This window comes from Aegilops tauschii, chromosome 5, assembly GCF_002575655.3.
Source record: "Aegilops tauschii subsp. strangulata cultivar AL8/78 chromosome 5, Aet v6.0, whole genome shotgun sequence".
In the NCBI taxonomy this organism is placed as follows: Eukaryota; Viridiplantae; Streptophyta; class Magnoliopsida; order Poales; family Poaceae; genus Aegilops; species Aegilops tauschii.
Window position 1 is genome coordinate 337957474 of NC_053039.3, and position 14402 is coordinate 337971875.

At 42.2% G+C, this 14402-nt stretch overlaps 2 protein-coding genes across 3 annotated transcripts; both read left to right on the plus strand.

Moving 5' to 3' along the window:
• The first annotated feature begins 3636 nt into the window (after positions 1-3636).
• On the plus strand, positions 3637-6256 carry LOC109766907 (F-box/FBD/LRR-repeat protein At1g13570). Of its 2 annotated transcripts, none has more exons than XR_002233741.3 (4): positions 3637-4523; positions 4622-4774; positions 4903-5141; positions 5947-6256. XR_002233741.3 is itself a non-coding variant. In XM_020325664.3 (4 exons), the coding sequence occupies exons 1-4, from the start codon at positions 3708-3710 to the stop codon at positions 5958-5960; spliced, it is 1176 nt and encodes a 391-aa protein (XP_020181253.1). In that variant the 5' UTR covers positions 3637-3707; the 3' UTR covers positions 5961-6256. The 2 variants fall into 2 exon arrangements, 1 of the variants encoding a protein (XP_020181253.1); XM_020325664.3 differs by having other exon boundaries at positions 4949-5141.
• A 1411-nt stretch (positions 6257-7667) lies between these two features.
• LOC109766909 (F-box/LRR-repeat protein At3g26922-like) lies at positions 7668-9129 on the plus strand. Its single transcript, XM_040388428.3, has one exon. The coding sequence runs from the start codon at positions 7890-7892 to the stop codon at positions 8997-8999; it is 1110 nt and encodes a 369-aa protein (XP_040244362.1). The 5' UTR covers positions 7668-7889; the 3' UTR covers positions 9000-9129.
• The last annotated feature ends 5273 nt before the right edge of the window (positions 9130-14402 follow it).

The window sequence follows — 14402 nt, forward strand, 5'->3', positions numbered from 1 at the left end:
CCTGTAAACACCTAAACAAAGACAGGATCCAAATAGATCCACCGAAGACCAGCACCGACCGAATCCCGCAAGATCCGACGAAGACAAACCTTCACATGCCCTCCGACGATGCTAGATGCACCATCGGGAAGGGGATAGAGCGTGGGAGACATTATTCCTACTAAGGACGTCGCCGTCGCCACACAGCCCCAACCAAGAGGCCGAATCTAATAAGAACGAGAACGGGATCCCTCCCGCCGGCGGGGGGCCGAGATCCTCCGCACCTCCATGGCCTAGAGGCCATTGGAGATGGGACAGACCGGCGGCGGCGCCGACGGGAGGAGAAGAGCTTTTCTTGCGGAGGATACCTATATCAATGTTGCTACTTTGTCTTGGTTTCATACCTTCAAGAACATGTTTATGCGTGGTCACGGAAACACATCCTTGAATGATACAAGATGTTAGATAATAAAGTGGTTGTAACATGCACAATTCATAATCATTTGTCTTATTTATCCTTTTAATAGTAATTCCAATTTTTTCTGCTGATATGTATTTGCTATCTTTGAGATAGCTAATAGTGCAAGATTCTTCTACTTTTCAAACTCTGTTTTTCTGAGCATTAGAGCCAACGAACTAGCTCCATCTGATGAACTCCTACTGCAACTCGTTGTCAAACTGCACAAGGAGGCCATCTTAGAGCCCAGTTAGGTTGTTGTTCCCGGGCTCATCGTCGCAAAATTTCCTCCATGGCTTCCCCTTATGCGTCATGTTCTTTTCCCTACTATTAAATGAGAGTTAGTATGTTCTCCTAATCTCCTCCCCCACACCCTCATTATTTTTTGTCCCCACACCCCTGTTTGGAATAACTATTTATAACAAATCTGTAATTCATTTTCTTGTCCTATTAGAAACCATGTCCTGCATTAAATCAATCAAACATTACCAAAATCATGTCATGTATTAACTCAATCGAATCTAATCAACCTCAACTATATCAAAACTCTCATTGTGTTTCTCTACCCATACTCAAATCAAACCAAATCTCACCACAATCTACAATATGTACAATATGGTGGGTGTAAAGTATATGTTGGACATGATTGTTGTTAAACCACTAAAATATGTATGCCCCATCGCAACGCATGTACAATTAGCCAGTGTGTTGGATAAAATGTCACATGTTCAATTCTCTAAAGAAAATGTGACATGTTTGATTGAGAGTTGGACAAATGGGGCAAAAAACACATATTTACCTGAGGACAAAAAGAATTCACGATCTGAACTGCTTTCGAAAAAAAATCACTAAGCTAACCGTTTCGAGTGGCGCCCACAGATAGGCGCCACACTATACTGTGCAGCGCCTGACTCTTAGGCACCACACGCCGGTCCAGCGTGGCAGCCCGGGCCCCACTCCTGGTTGTGCAGCGCCTAACTGAAAGGAGTTGCACAGTGTAGTGCAGCGCCTAACAGAAAGGAGCTGCACAGTGTAGTGCAGCGCCTAACAGAAAGGAGCTGCACTACCTTATATTAAAACTATTGTAACTTTTAATCCATGCATCCGATGAAAACGTGCCTTATATGAATGTTGTACATTTTTCCGTGTTCTACGCAATGATGGCATTTTCATCTATGTTAGGATCAATTTGCTTGATGAAAACCCTGTTGCAAAAGTGCATCATAATATAACTGACAGAATCTGTTAAAATTTACAAACTTGGCATGATGATAGCCATTGACCTATAGCTCTTACGCTTTTGCAACCTACATGAGTTTTGCACTGCATAATGTGTACTTTCACGCCATGCCTATGCTTGCCATGTTAATCATCTTTAACATGTTCATTTCTTGCATCTAAGTGACTAACATGATATAAGTGAACTTCTGTTACAGAAAGTTGTATTTTGTAAGATCCATAGTAATTAATCCTGGCATCATATGATATGATCTAATTATGAAACTTAGAAAATATTATGTCTACTTTAAGTCCATGTCATTTTCACACCCACTAAATATGTGCATCACTATGTTTTGAAACAGTAAAGTTCCTAACGCAATATTCTGCCAGATTGACACATTAATTTCATCGAGTTCATGGATATCATCAGAACTTTGCATTTTATAAGGTGTATACTTATATAGCCTTAAAATTTAGCACCTATAATGTTTTCTGTCAGTAGCAAGAGCACATGTTCTCTGATTTGGACTCTGTCTTTAGGCTACTGGAAAAAGCTGAGGTCGGTATGGAGTGAGTCGGTTTGAACTTGATAACCCAGGATGGCCTCATGCTAACCAGGACGACAAAACAGAGTTGATGGGAAAACTAGCTGTCAGCGCTACTAGCTGGATGTTAGAAGGCTTATCTTACTAGCATAATGAATAACAGAGTTTAGCCAGCAGAAAAACTAAATTGATCTAAACAAATTCTAAATGAAAAACATATCAAGTTCATGCCAAGGGGTTTTGTTGAAATCAAGATATGATTATGTCAAGATATGCAATAAATTTGTCAACAACATTATCATGCCTACTTTAGTGCGACTGTTTTTAACATGGCAACACGCTGGATATACTGAAAGTAGACATGGAGATGCTCAAATTCATATATAAAGTTATTCCATATGAAGCATGGTTGATTTACTATGCATTTTACAAAATGCAAGTTCTGTTGAGAGACTTGGTGAAATTAACGTGTCAATCTGGTAGAACATTGCCTTAGGTACTTTAGTGTTTCAAAACATAGCGATGCAAATATTTAGTGGGTATGAAAATGACATGGACTTAAGGTAGACATAAAATTTTCCAACTTTCATAGTTAGATCATATTCATATGATGTCAAGATTAATTACTATGGATCTTACAAAATGTAACTTCCTGTAACAAAAGTTCACTTATATCATGTTAGTTACTTAGATGCAAGAAATGAACATGTTAAAGATAATTAACATGGCAAGCATAGGCATGGCGTGAAAGTACACATTATGCAGTGCAAAACTCATGTAGGTTGCAAACGCGTAAGAGCTATAGGTCAATGGCTATCATCATGTCAAGTTTGTAAATTTTAACAGATTCTGTCAGTTATATTATGACACACTTTTGCAACAGGGTTTTCATCAAGCAAATTGATCCTAACATAGATGAAAATGCCACCATTGCGTAGAACACGGAAAAATGTGCAACATTCATATAAGGCACGTTTTCGTCGGATTCACGGATTAAAAGTTACAACAGTTTTAATATAAGATAGTGCAACTCCTTTTAGTTAGGCGCTGCACTACACTGTGCAGCTCCTTTCAGTTAGGTGTTGCACTACACTGTGCAACTCCTTTCTGTTAGGCGCTGCACTACACTGTGCAACTCCTTTCAGTTAGGCGCTGCACAACCAGGAGTGGGCCCGAGCTGCCACGCTGGACCGAAGTGGACCACGCTGGACCGGAAAAATGTGCAACATAGCCTAAGAGCCAGGCGCTGCACAGTATAGTGTGACGCCTATCTGTCGGGTGCCACTCGAAACGATCAGCTCAGTGAATTTTTTTCGAAAGCAGTTTAGATTGTGAATTCTTTTGGTCCTCAAGTTAAATATGTGTTTTTTGCCGACAAATGGCAATGCTACTTCCTCTCCATTTCCAAGTCTGAGCCCACCCGTCATACTGCTCTGGATGATTTTGTAACTCCATTTCCTTCTCCCCTGGTTCGAGCGAAGTGTGGGCTACAGGGCGGAGGGGCGATGACAATGGAGCCCTCGCCCCGCCGCGCTAGGGTTGGCGAGCCGGCGGCGGACCCGCTGACGTCCCTCCCGCCGCCCCTGCTCGACGGCATCCTCACCCGCCTCGACCTCCCTTACGCGGTCCGTACCTCCGCCCTCTCTCGCGCCTGGCGCCGCCGGTGGGAGGCCCTCCCCTACCTCTGCCTCTCCTTCGTCGACAACCCCGGCACGGCCCCCTTGGCTGTCGACCGCGTTCTCGCTCGCTACCCCGGCCGCATCTCCAACTTCTCCTTCCACGTCGACGAGCACTCCTTCGGCCGCGTCGATGACTGGCTCGTCGCCCTCTGCGACCGCGGCGTCAGGTCCATCAACCTCCGATGCGCCTCCCCCTTCATCCTCCACTCCTCCCTCTTCCTATGCGCCCAACTCACGCACCTCAAGCTGCACCAATGCGGCCTGCCGTCTCTCCCAGTGGGATTCACTGGATTCCCCATGCTCAAGGTTCTAAAACTCGGCCTTGTCGATTTCCCGGAGAACGGGGAGAGCCAACTGGAGGCGATTCTTGTCGGGTCACCCTTGCTTGAAACCCTGAATCTTCACTTTGTGGATGTCCGTGGGAATGACGCGTACTCAAACGCGTGGGTGATTCGCGGGGCCAACCTCCGGAGCCTAACGATAAGTTCTGACTTTGATTATGACTGGCAAGTTAAGGAGCTGCCATGCATCGATGAAGTCGCCATCGATGTTGGAAACTATGTGAGTAATATCAAGTTCAGAGGATTTCTTGCCAGCTTTGCGCAAGTTAGGAAGCTCTCTCTCTGTGCGTGCTACACATCGGTAATTTTCTGTTCTTACCATAAAAAGTGCCAATTATGAATTGTTCTGATCCACATTTGCATTGAGATTCACATGCTTAATATTTGTTTCTTTTACAGTTTACTGGAGGTGGTCTCCTGGAAACACTTCCATGTACCTTTGACAACTTAAAGAGTTTGACCCTCTGGACACATTTCTACGAAATGCCTGCCATAGTGTTAACCTTTTGCTTACTAAGGAATGCTCCTAATCTAGAAGAACTTGAAATTACGGTATGAAATAAGAACACCGCCTTGCAAACTATTGTAGTTGTTATGCTTGGAGGTCATCATTGCTATTTTTGGTGCTTGACACTTTTTGTTTATTTTTGGTGATGGGGATGCACCTGAAACAAATGCAGAGTTCTAAATACACAATGGACTGATGCCTTCTGTGCCAACCTTCAGGTTGTGAAAATGAAAAATATTGGCTGGTTGCAAAATGAAATGTATTTCATAGAGCTCGTTTTATCTAAAGCAGCAGTTCTTCGCACAATGCATCTTAGTCTTGGTTGCAGAAGATCAAAGTCAAATGAGGATGCACTCTGTGAACTAATGACATATAGAAGGGCTTCAACCCATGCTCGAGTCTTCTTTGACGGTAAAAAAAAAATCTTGAACTTCAGTCAGTAATTATCTGTATTCCTTAGCCTATATTTATGTTGAAGAATATATGGAGTGTCTTACAAGTTTCACATTCTTAATTAGCCCTTGGGTTGATATATTATGTGCTACCATTATTGTCTATACCGGAGAGGAGGGACTATGGATGGAAATAGGATGAACACTTCTGTCAACAGAAATCACATGTGAACATGGAAAGCTTGAAAATGAGTTTGGATCTATACCCAAGGTTTTCTTTACAAGATCATGACTCCCATGTTTTCTTTACAGGATGATAACTTGAGTCGTTGATCATTTTTCTAAACGACTACCTTGTAGCCAGATTCCATTATCATCACATAACAGAACATGAATTTTGTACTATCTGCCTTTACTCTAGCAGCCTCCCTTTAATCTTTACGAAGGGAGGGTAGGGACAAACATTAAGTGCAAATTATCAATACTGGCCACAGAACAAACCACTTCGTGATAATTTAGCTTTTGAGTAAGGCACATTGGGATAAAGAGTGATAGCATTGTGCTAAAGCCGTATGGATTTATCTCATGGGACAAAAAGTTGATAGTGATCCGACACCTTGTCGATTACAGTGGGAATCGAGAGTTTCATCTTCATGCTTCACTGAATGCATTATATATTTGTTCATTATTACACGTGCTGCTACTTCGTTATTATTACTTTGTATGTTGTTTATTCAAGTTTATGTTTTCTCCTGTTTTATCACCTGCTTAATATCTTGCAACGAGTTGCACAAATTCAGAAAGTGGCTGTTATCCTTTTGCAGGTAAAATGAAATGAGCTGCTACATAGAGACGTGTCTTCCATGCAATTCTGGGAATGGGCGCTGATTACGTTCAGATGGCTCACTTGCGTAAGACGGTGTCTGTTTATCCCTTGATCTTCTCTAACTATGTACCTTGGGCGGCTGGGCTGTTAAAGATATGTATCCTGAAGAAAATGGTTGTCGTCATGAGCTACTTTACTGCTCCGTTTGGCGCATAATTATGTCTTGTATGACCTGCAAAACTCTCCTTAAGAGAGAACTCTTGCAATGTGATTTTCCAATGAAAACTTGCTGTGCACCATTAGTTTAATTTGCTTAGAAAATGTTTGTAAGAGCTTACGAGTGGGATAGTAGCAATGACAAATAGTCCTACCTCTGTCCCATAATGTAAGACGTTTTTGCAGTTCAATTTGAACTGCAAAAACATCTTATATTATGGGAGGGAGGGAGTAGTAAACTCATAGCCTTGTGTTGCACAAATTCCTTTGCCCATCCCATAACATTAGCAAAGCAACATGCCTTGGAAAAATTAAAAGAAGCAGGAGAAAAGCAACAACTTGTAGCCTTGTATGTTACTATTAGTATGAACAGGTTGGATCATCATGTTCTCCTCTTTTGGGTGAATCATTTTTACCATTTGAGATCTACCCCTTTCATCATTATCATTTCAGTACTTCAAGATTAATGACTAGTATATTAATTTATTATCATCGAGGTTTGTCTTTTTCCTTTGAAGGTACTAAGGTTTATCTCTTTGTAATATCTGAAACTGCATTCCATTTGTTACCTGCGTAAGCGACCATGATAACATAATTTGAATGACAGTGGTAACCCCCCTTAATTAACGGGAGCATAGATGTTAAAAACTGTGCAACACAGTGTCCTTTTTTCTTTTAAGATCCGGGTTATGTTGTATATGCACATTTCCTAAATGTGGATTCTTTTCATTCTTGTACTGATATTTGTACACAGGAGAAAAATATTGGGTTATCTAATAATAGCTGTTTTGTTGCACCACAGGACAAGCGTTGAAAATTTCTAGACGTTGAGTGCATGTGTTATACTCCCTCTGTACCATAATATATGTCATTTTAGCAGCTCAAATTGAACTGCTAAAACAACATATATTATGGTACGGAGGGACTAGTAGTTATGTTTAGAAAAATTCTAGAGGCTTAGTTCACAGGAATACTATGGAATTGTAGAGTAGAAAATTAACCCGTAAGATTTTTGGGCGGTCTATTCTTTTGGACGAAGAGACTATACAGGAAAATTTCCCTGTACGCTGGAACCCTACAAAAATATATTTGAAATTCGTTTAAATCAGAAGAGATCCACGGTTCTACATACCCTATGAAATTGGCTCCGTGTTTAAATAGTCGTTTCGCATGGCATATGTTCGCTCTTCTGACTTAAAAATTGATTTAAGTAAAGTAGGGCATGATCAATAAGTCAAATGAAAAATTGCATATGATCAAATGTAACACTCATAACTGGCGAATGTTCGCAAGGGAGGGATGGCACACGCGACCGTTGTAGATGACATTTTTAGTTTGAGAGGGTGGCAATTTTTTTGAGAGCGACATTGCTTTTTGAATCGTGCTATGCACATGACAAAAACTGGACGATTCATGCACGATTAATGAATCCGGCCGTACATGCGTACGTATTGAAGTAGCACCGGCCGCTGGATTACATGTCGTGCATATGTCGGCCATAAAGATCGTGTACAGAGCAGTTTCGTTGCATTTTCTAGGATGAAGTCTCGAAAGCTATTATCTTACCAGAAAATGTCACGTCGTTGTAAAGAAACTGTTATCTTACCCACAACTAAAAATGCCATAAAAAAGTTTGAAATGTCACATGTTCCCAGTGAACGTTTCCTAGGTAACATTCCCGTTAAACTTTGATTTGTACACGAGTTTGTTGTGTGTGTTTGTGAAATGTATACGAGTGTTGGGAGCACCGGATATTGTTCCCGCTTCATCACGCGCCAAATCATCCCGCCGCAACGAAAAGAGCGCGGCATTTCCAGACCACCCCAAAGCGGCGCTCCGCCTCTGAAAACCCTAGAACCGCGCCGCCGCGCCATCACCGGAGAGATGCCGCCCCCGCGTCGACGCCGTTACAAGAAGCGTCGTCGGCTGGCTGACGCCGCTCCGGTGGAGGCGGACGCCCTGATTTCGCTGCCCGCGGACGTCCTCAACGTCATCCTCACCCGCCTCGACCTCCGCGACGCCGTTCGTACGTCGGCGCTCTCCCGCGCCTGGCGATACCGATGGGAGGCCCTCCCATCCCTCGACCTCCACTTCCCCCGCCTAAAAGACGACGAGGGAGCGCCCAAGGGGTTGAGGGCCGTCGACGGCATCCTCCTCCGCTGCCCCGGCCGCGTCCGGCGCTTCTGCGTCTTCCTCGACGAGCCCTACGCGGCCCGCATCCATGACTGGCTTCTCGTCCTCTCCCGTCGGGGCGTCGAGACCCTCCACATCAGCTCCATCGACGGCTTCCTGGCTCTCCCCTCCTCCCTCTTCACCTGCGGCCAGCTCACCTCCCTCAGTCTCTTCAGATGCGCCATCCCGCCCCTACCCCCGGGCTTCCAAGGTTTACGGGAGTTAAGGAATTTTACTCTCATCAACGTCCGGTTACAGAAGAAGGGGGGATACCAGCTGGAGAAGATCATCGCCACATCACCCTCGCTCGAGGAGCTGACACTTTGGGATGTGACTATCCGAGGCAGATTCAAAGAGTGGGTGATTCAGGCGACCAATCTCCGGTTCCTCAAAATTTGTTCGGCTAATGATTATGGTTGGAACCTTGGGGATCTTCCGCGCCTCGATTATGCTGTAATTGATATATGGCACTATCTAGGCGGGGATTGTGATTTCTCCAAATTTCTCTCGAGGCTTGCGAACGTTACTGAGCTTTGCATATATACTTGTCATTCACCGGTACGCCCAGATGCTCTCGCTTTATCTGTTCTTATAATGAACATCTGGGCTCAGTTTAGTACTCATGTGTTATTAAATTTCCTTACAGACAAGAGACAACATTGAGGATTAGGCCATGTAAAGATTACCACTAATTCTTATCTTTGTTGTGCCTTACCTTCCTAGTGGAACATTTTAGTGGATTTTATCTATCTCCTCTGTTTGATTGTTGTCAAGTATTTGATCTGCTAGGGACAATCAGGATTCAACCTCAAAGTGGTGTTGGGTCCCAAACCCCAAATTTTGTGAGAAACCACCTTGTCTGAAACTTAACTTGGAAATTACACCTATTGATGTTCTTTGTGTTAGCCACAGAGTTGTATATATTTATAATCATGTCGGGTATTGACAACTTCCATAGTTTGCCAAGTTCCATAAGGGTAGCCTTCCTAGGTCATACAAATCTGGGAATTCTTCAGAGCCTTCAAATTCTCCTAGTCTTCAGAATTCTTCAACCGTTGTAGTTTCCATTATTCAGATGCATGGTAAAATCTCCTTCATTCCGAAGTGGTCTTAGTTGTCCGATATCTTGTACTTCTTGGAGTGGTCTCATCAGTCGATTCCTCGTGTGGTCAAAAGGGAAAAAGGGTATGGTCTCACTAAAAGGGAATATTTTGATAAGCTCAGAAGAGAAGAGAGGTAAAAGATTTTTTTTTTTTGAAAAAGAAGTTGTAGAGAAAATCTTTCCTATGGGCTTGCCAGTTTCTAGGGTCACGTCCTACAGTCAACATGTGCTCTGATACCATCTTGTAGCGACCCGACCTCAGACGGTCAAGTCTCTGTGCTTAAGTGTCATCCCTGGATCGGTATGCTGACACACACTGTACTCGAGGATTTATAACAGAGGTAAATCACATGTATAAAATAACGTAAATACTATTACCTCAATCCAAATAGCGGAAGTAACAAGGTTGTGGATTCCCATCAACACCAACGGCAAAGTTGAGTGTGGAAATCGTAACCCTAACGTATCACTTACTCGTCGTAAGATTCCTGCAACATGAGACGTTGCAGCCACAGAGGGTCAGTACATTGAATGTACTGGCAAATTCACATCATAGGATAAATGATGAATAATAACTATCACTACATGCAAATATGGCTGGTGGAAAGGCTCTATGGTTATATGTTTTTGCGAAAAGCCAATTTTTCCCTACTGCAAAGGAATATATTTTATTTAACTACAAAGTTTGTTGAAAACATTGAGAAGGTAAACCCCCTCTCAATCCCAATTAAAGGTAATCATTAACAACCCAATAAACTTTTATACTTAAGAGTGATGAGATCAACATGATAATCCAAGAACCAGATACTCAAGATGTCCATAACCGGGGACACGGCTAACCATGATTAGTTTGTACACTCTGCAGAGGTTTGTGCACTTTTCCCCACAAGACTCGATCTCCTCCGTTGGATTTCTCGCACTACAAGGTGTTTGAGAAACGGATGACCGAGACACAGTCTTTCAGAAGCGTTAGCACCTTACGATGGGTAGACAGTACCACCTACATCCCCTACATCTGCTAGTCTACCACTGTAAGAGTTCACACGACTTAATCAACTATGCTAGAGCCCATAATAGCTTGTGGCTGCACACGAAAGTTTCTAGCATGAATAATCTCATGATCCCTTTGAGCCTGGGTGGCAGTCCATAGGAGAATCACACGGTACCCGGGATTTCCAAAAATACAGGCTATCACTGGATTCCCCAGGTGCCTCAATCCACCCAGATGTGTATTTAAGTTGACACCTTAAGTTTAACCATTAATTAACAATCTCACAACTGTCATGGATACACTCAAACCCAATCCACGTCTACCAGCATAGCATGGCAATATAAGCATAACGTAATAGTAACTCCCAAGGTTTGAATGCAGGGCAATAGGTTCCTACCTCATCAACTACTTCCCAATACCCACATGTTATCAATCCTACTCATGCAATGTTTGAGGGTGAAACTAATGCATAAAAACTGGGTATGAAAGGGATATGATCAAAGTGTGAACTTGCCTGTACTGTTGATGAAGATGATTCGCACTCATAACTCCTGATAGTTCTACTCGTCACACTCCGGTCAATCTATCGTAAGCAAGCAATAGTAACCACACATAAGCAATCACTCAAAAGGTCGGAAAGAACGAAGAATACGATTCGGAAAACATCAAAACCAAGCAAATAACTCTTGCAACATAAAACAATTTCTAACAGTACCAAAATTATGGGAATTTGGCCTTATCAGAAAGTTTAGGTCAAGAGCTTCGGTTAGCAAAAAGAATCAACTCAAACGGAGCTACGAAACTCAAGTTACGATCAAACGAAGTTTGAATTCAAATCTGGTCTAATTCAAATTTTAAACTTTCAAAAACATGTTTGAGTTGGATTACTGGATAGAGGGGATCATAACGAAGAAGTGGGCGTTGGTTTCGTTGGATTTGGACAAACGAGCGAAATTACATCTAGGTCCCTGGCCGAAATTAAAACAGAAAAAGAAAAAAACTATCTGACAAACGTTCGCTACAGAAGCATACGCGATGAAAACCGTTCGCTAAGGAGATCTAAACAGTGAACGTTCGCAAAATATCTGGATATAAAAAAAGGGGTTTTATAGAAAACTAGAGAAAACCAGAAAACCGATCTAGGGTTTGGTTATACCGGTCCACGGAAAAGATCGGCGGGTCGGCGGAGCGGTTCGGGCGAACCGGGGCGGGCGGAGCTCCGGCGACGGTTCGCGAGTGCGGCGGGCTCCGGCGCGGCAGCAGGTAGCGGCGGCGGTTCCAGGCGCGGGCGGCGGCGGCAACTACGCGGGGCGGCGCGGGCTAGGCGAGGCGCGACAGCGGCGGCGGCGGATCTCATCGGTGGCGGCGGCGGATCTCATCGGTGGCGGCGACGGTTGGCGAGTGCGGCGGCGGCGGCGCGACGATCTGCGGCTGCGGCGCGGCGGGGAAGGAGGAGAGGAGGGGCGGCGGGGCTGCGGCTTTATAGGAGGGCGGGGGCGGACTCCGAGGCGTGGAGGAGGAGTCCTCCTCGACCACGGCGGCGGCGGCGACGTACGCCGGCTGAAGTCCGAGCGGAGCTCGGGGACGAGCGGGATGGCGCGCTGGGCCTTGGCCTGGCTTCGGCTGGGCCGGCCCAGTCAGCAGAGGGAATTTTTTTAATACAAACAACGAAAAAAATATAAACCAGGTAAATAAAAAAATAAACTATAGACATATAATATATCAAAATTTTCATAAAAAGATTTTCTACGACACGAACATTTTTCTAACGTCAAATAAAATCCGCAGAAATTCAAATAATTCAAATAGTGCTTCTGCTCTAATAAAATCCAATAAAAACATTTTTTTAAAAATACCAAAATAATTTCAAATTTATTTCTCTCCAATTTTCTACTGGAGGGAATCATGTTACCCTATTTTCCATATATTTTATTTTTGGAGAAAAATAATTTGAATAAAACCCAAATAACTCCAAATGGAAAATAATTTCAAAGGGACTCTAAATTTGAATTCTTTGAAACTTCCAACTCATATTTCATATGTTTTGAAGAAGTCATTTTATCTTCTCTCATGAAAATCATTGAGTTGCTTGAAGTCTCTGAATTTGAAATATTTTCAAATGAAATTCAAATGTTTTCAACAACCCTTTTCATTTAATTAAATGGAAGAAGTCATGTCATCTTCTCTCTAGGGTTTTGTGTTGAAAAGAACTTGAATTCACGGAGATTAATGCAAAAATGAAAGATTGGGAAAGTCCTTTTATTCCCTCTCATTTAACTTTCAAAAGTTTCGAATTTCACTCACTTTCAGTCAATCAATCAATCAATCAAAATTATCTATTTATTATAACATTCCAAAATTTAGAATTTTGGGATGTTACACGTATTATCCGCAGGATGCCCAACATCACTTTGCAAGCTAAAATTGATAATGATGTCATGGTGGTGGTGTCTCGTGTTGTGTCATATGCAAGTAGAAGATGATTTGTGGCATGCAGGGGCGGGACCATGCAGATTGTGGACCATCCGATTGCCTCACAATTTGGAAATTGGTTTGCTCTCTGCATGTGTTTAACCCTTAATTACCTTATATGGGGTCCATGCATGGCATTTTTCACAAGTTTTTGCAGCTCCACTCGTCCAAGCTCGCATGCTTCTTCTTTTGACTCTCAAATTTCAATCTGTTATATTCTGTTGAACCAAAAGTCCAATTTATGTTTCATTTGCATATTTGTAATTCTTGCGACGAGGACTTTGAAAGAAGACTAGTTTCAAGTACGTTTTGATAATTTTTATTTTTAGCAAGTTTCAACTATTAAAACTTGATTAAAATGAATCATAAATTCAACAAGTTTCAAATACTAAAACTTAAGCTATGCACCCTAAATCCTAAACCCTAAACCTGAAATCCTAAGCCCTAAGCCCTAAACCCTAAAACCCTAAAAAATATTGAATCTTGCTAAAAAAATTTGTGAAACTTGATATTACGACTATCAAGTTTTATTACCATCTATTCTTCACTTGTAATTTTAGCTTGAGAGTTTTGGAACTACTTGCAAATTGAGTGGGGAGATGGACACAACATCAGCCAATACATTGATGATGATGGGAAGAGGTTTGGTCATCCTTTTTTCTTTGAGGTGGTATCTTCTGTAACTTGGAGTATCTGGATTTTGCGGAGAAATTTTAGAGGGGTCATGCCTACTTTTGCCTCATGGTGTTGTACTTTTGTACATGATATTTCTCTTCGCACTCATTGGGTTAAGGATTGAATTAGGCCAAAACTCTTGGCCTAGATTCAAAATTTTCCTTAGGTTTTGGATGTCCTTTTCTAGGTAGGTCTTCTTAGCTTTTAACTTTCTTTGGTTCCTTTTGGGACTGTTTAGACCCTATTTTGTATATATTTTCTATGTTTGAAATAAAGAACGGTGGGGCTTTTGCTCCACAGTAAATAGTAAAAAAAAGTTGAAACTGGGTGAATTTTTAAAAACTTATCAAAACGTGTTCAAAAGTGATCTTCTTTCAAATACGAATAAATCAGACTTTTGGTTCAAAAGATATAATAGATTCAAATTTAAAAGTCAAAAGAAAAAGCATGAGAGGTGGGTTGGGTTGAGTTGACAGAAGTTGTGAAAAGCTCCCATGCATTGACCCCATGTGCAACAATTAAGAATTAATTGCATAGATGATTTAATGAATCAGGAAGCAATCGTGTGGCCATTAAGGTGTGTGCTCCCACACCTAGGCACCTTTGCAAATTTCCACTACGCAAGTACCTAGTTTCAAGTACAAAAAAAATCTTGTTCCAAGATAGAGGGCAAATGGGCCTAGCTTGTTAATAAATTAATAAAACAAACTTATGACTACAAGCAAAGAACAATGTAGAGTTACCAGATTATAGTACTAAGAACGCACAAAAAGATGGAGAAAAACAACACTCATATTCTATAGCAAATGATTAGAATAAACACAAG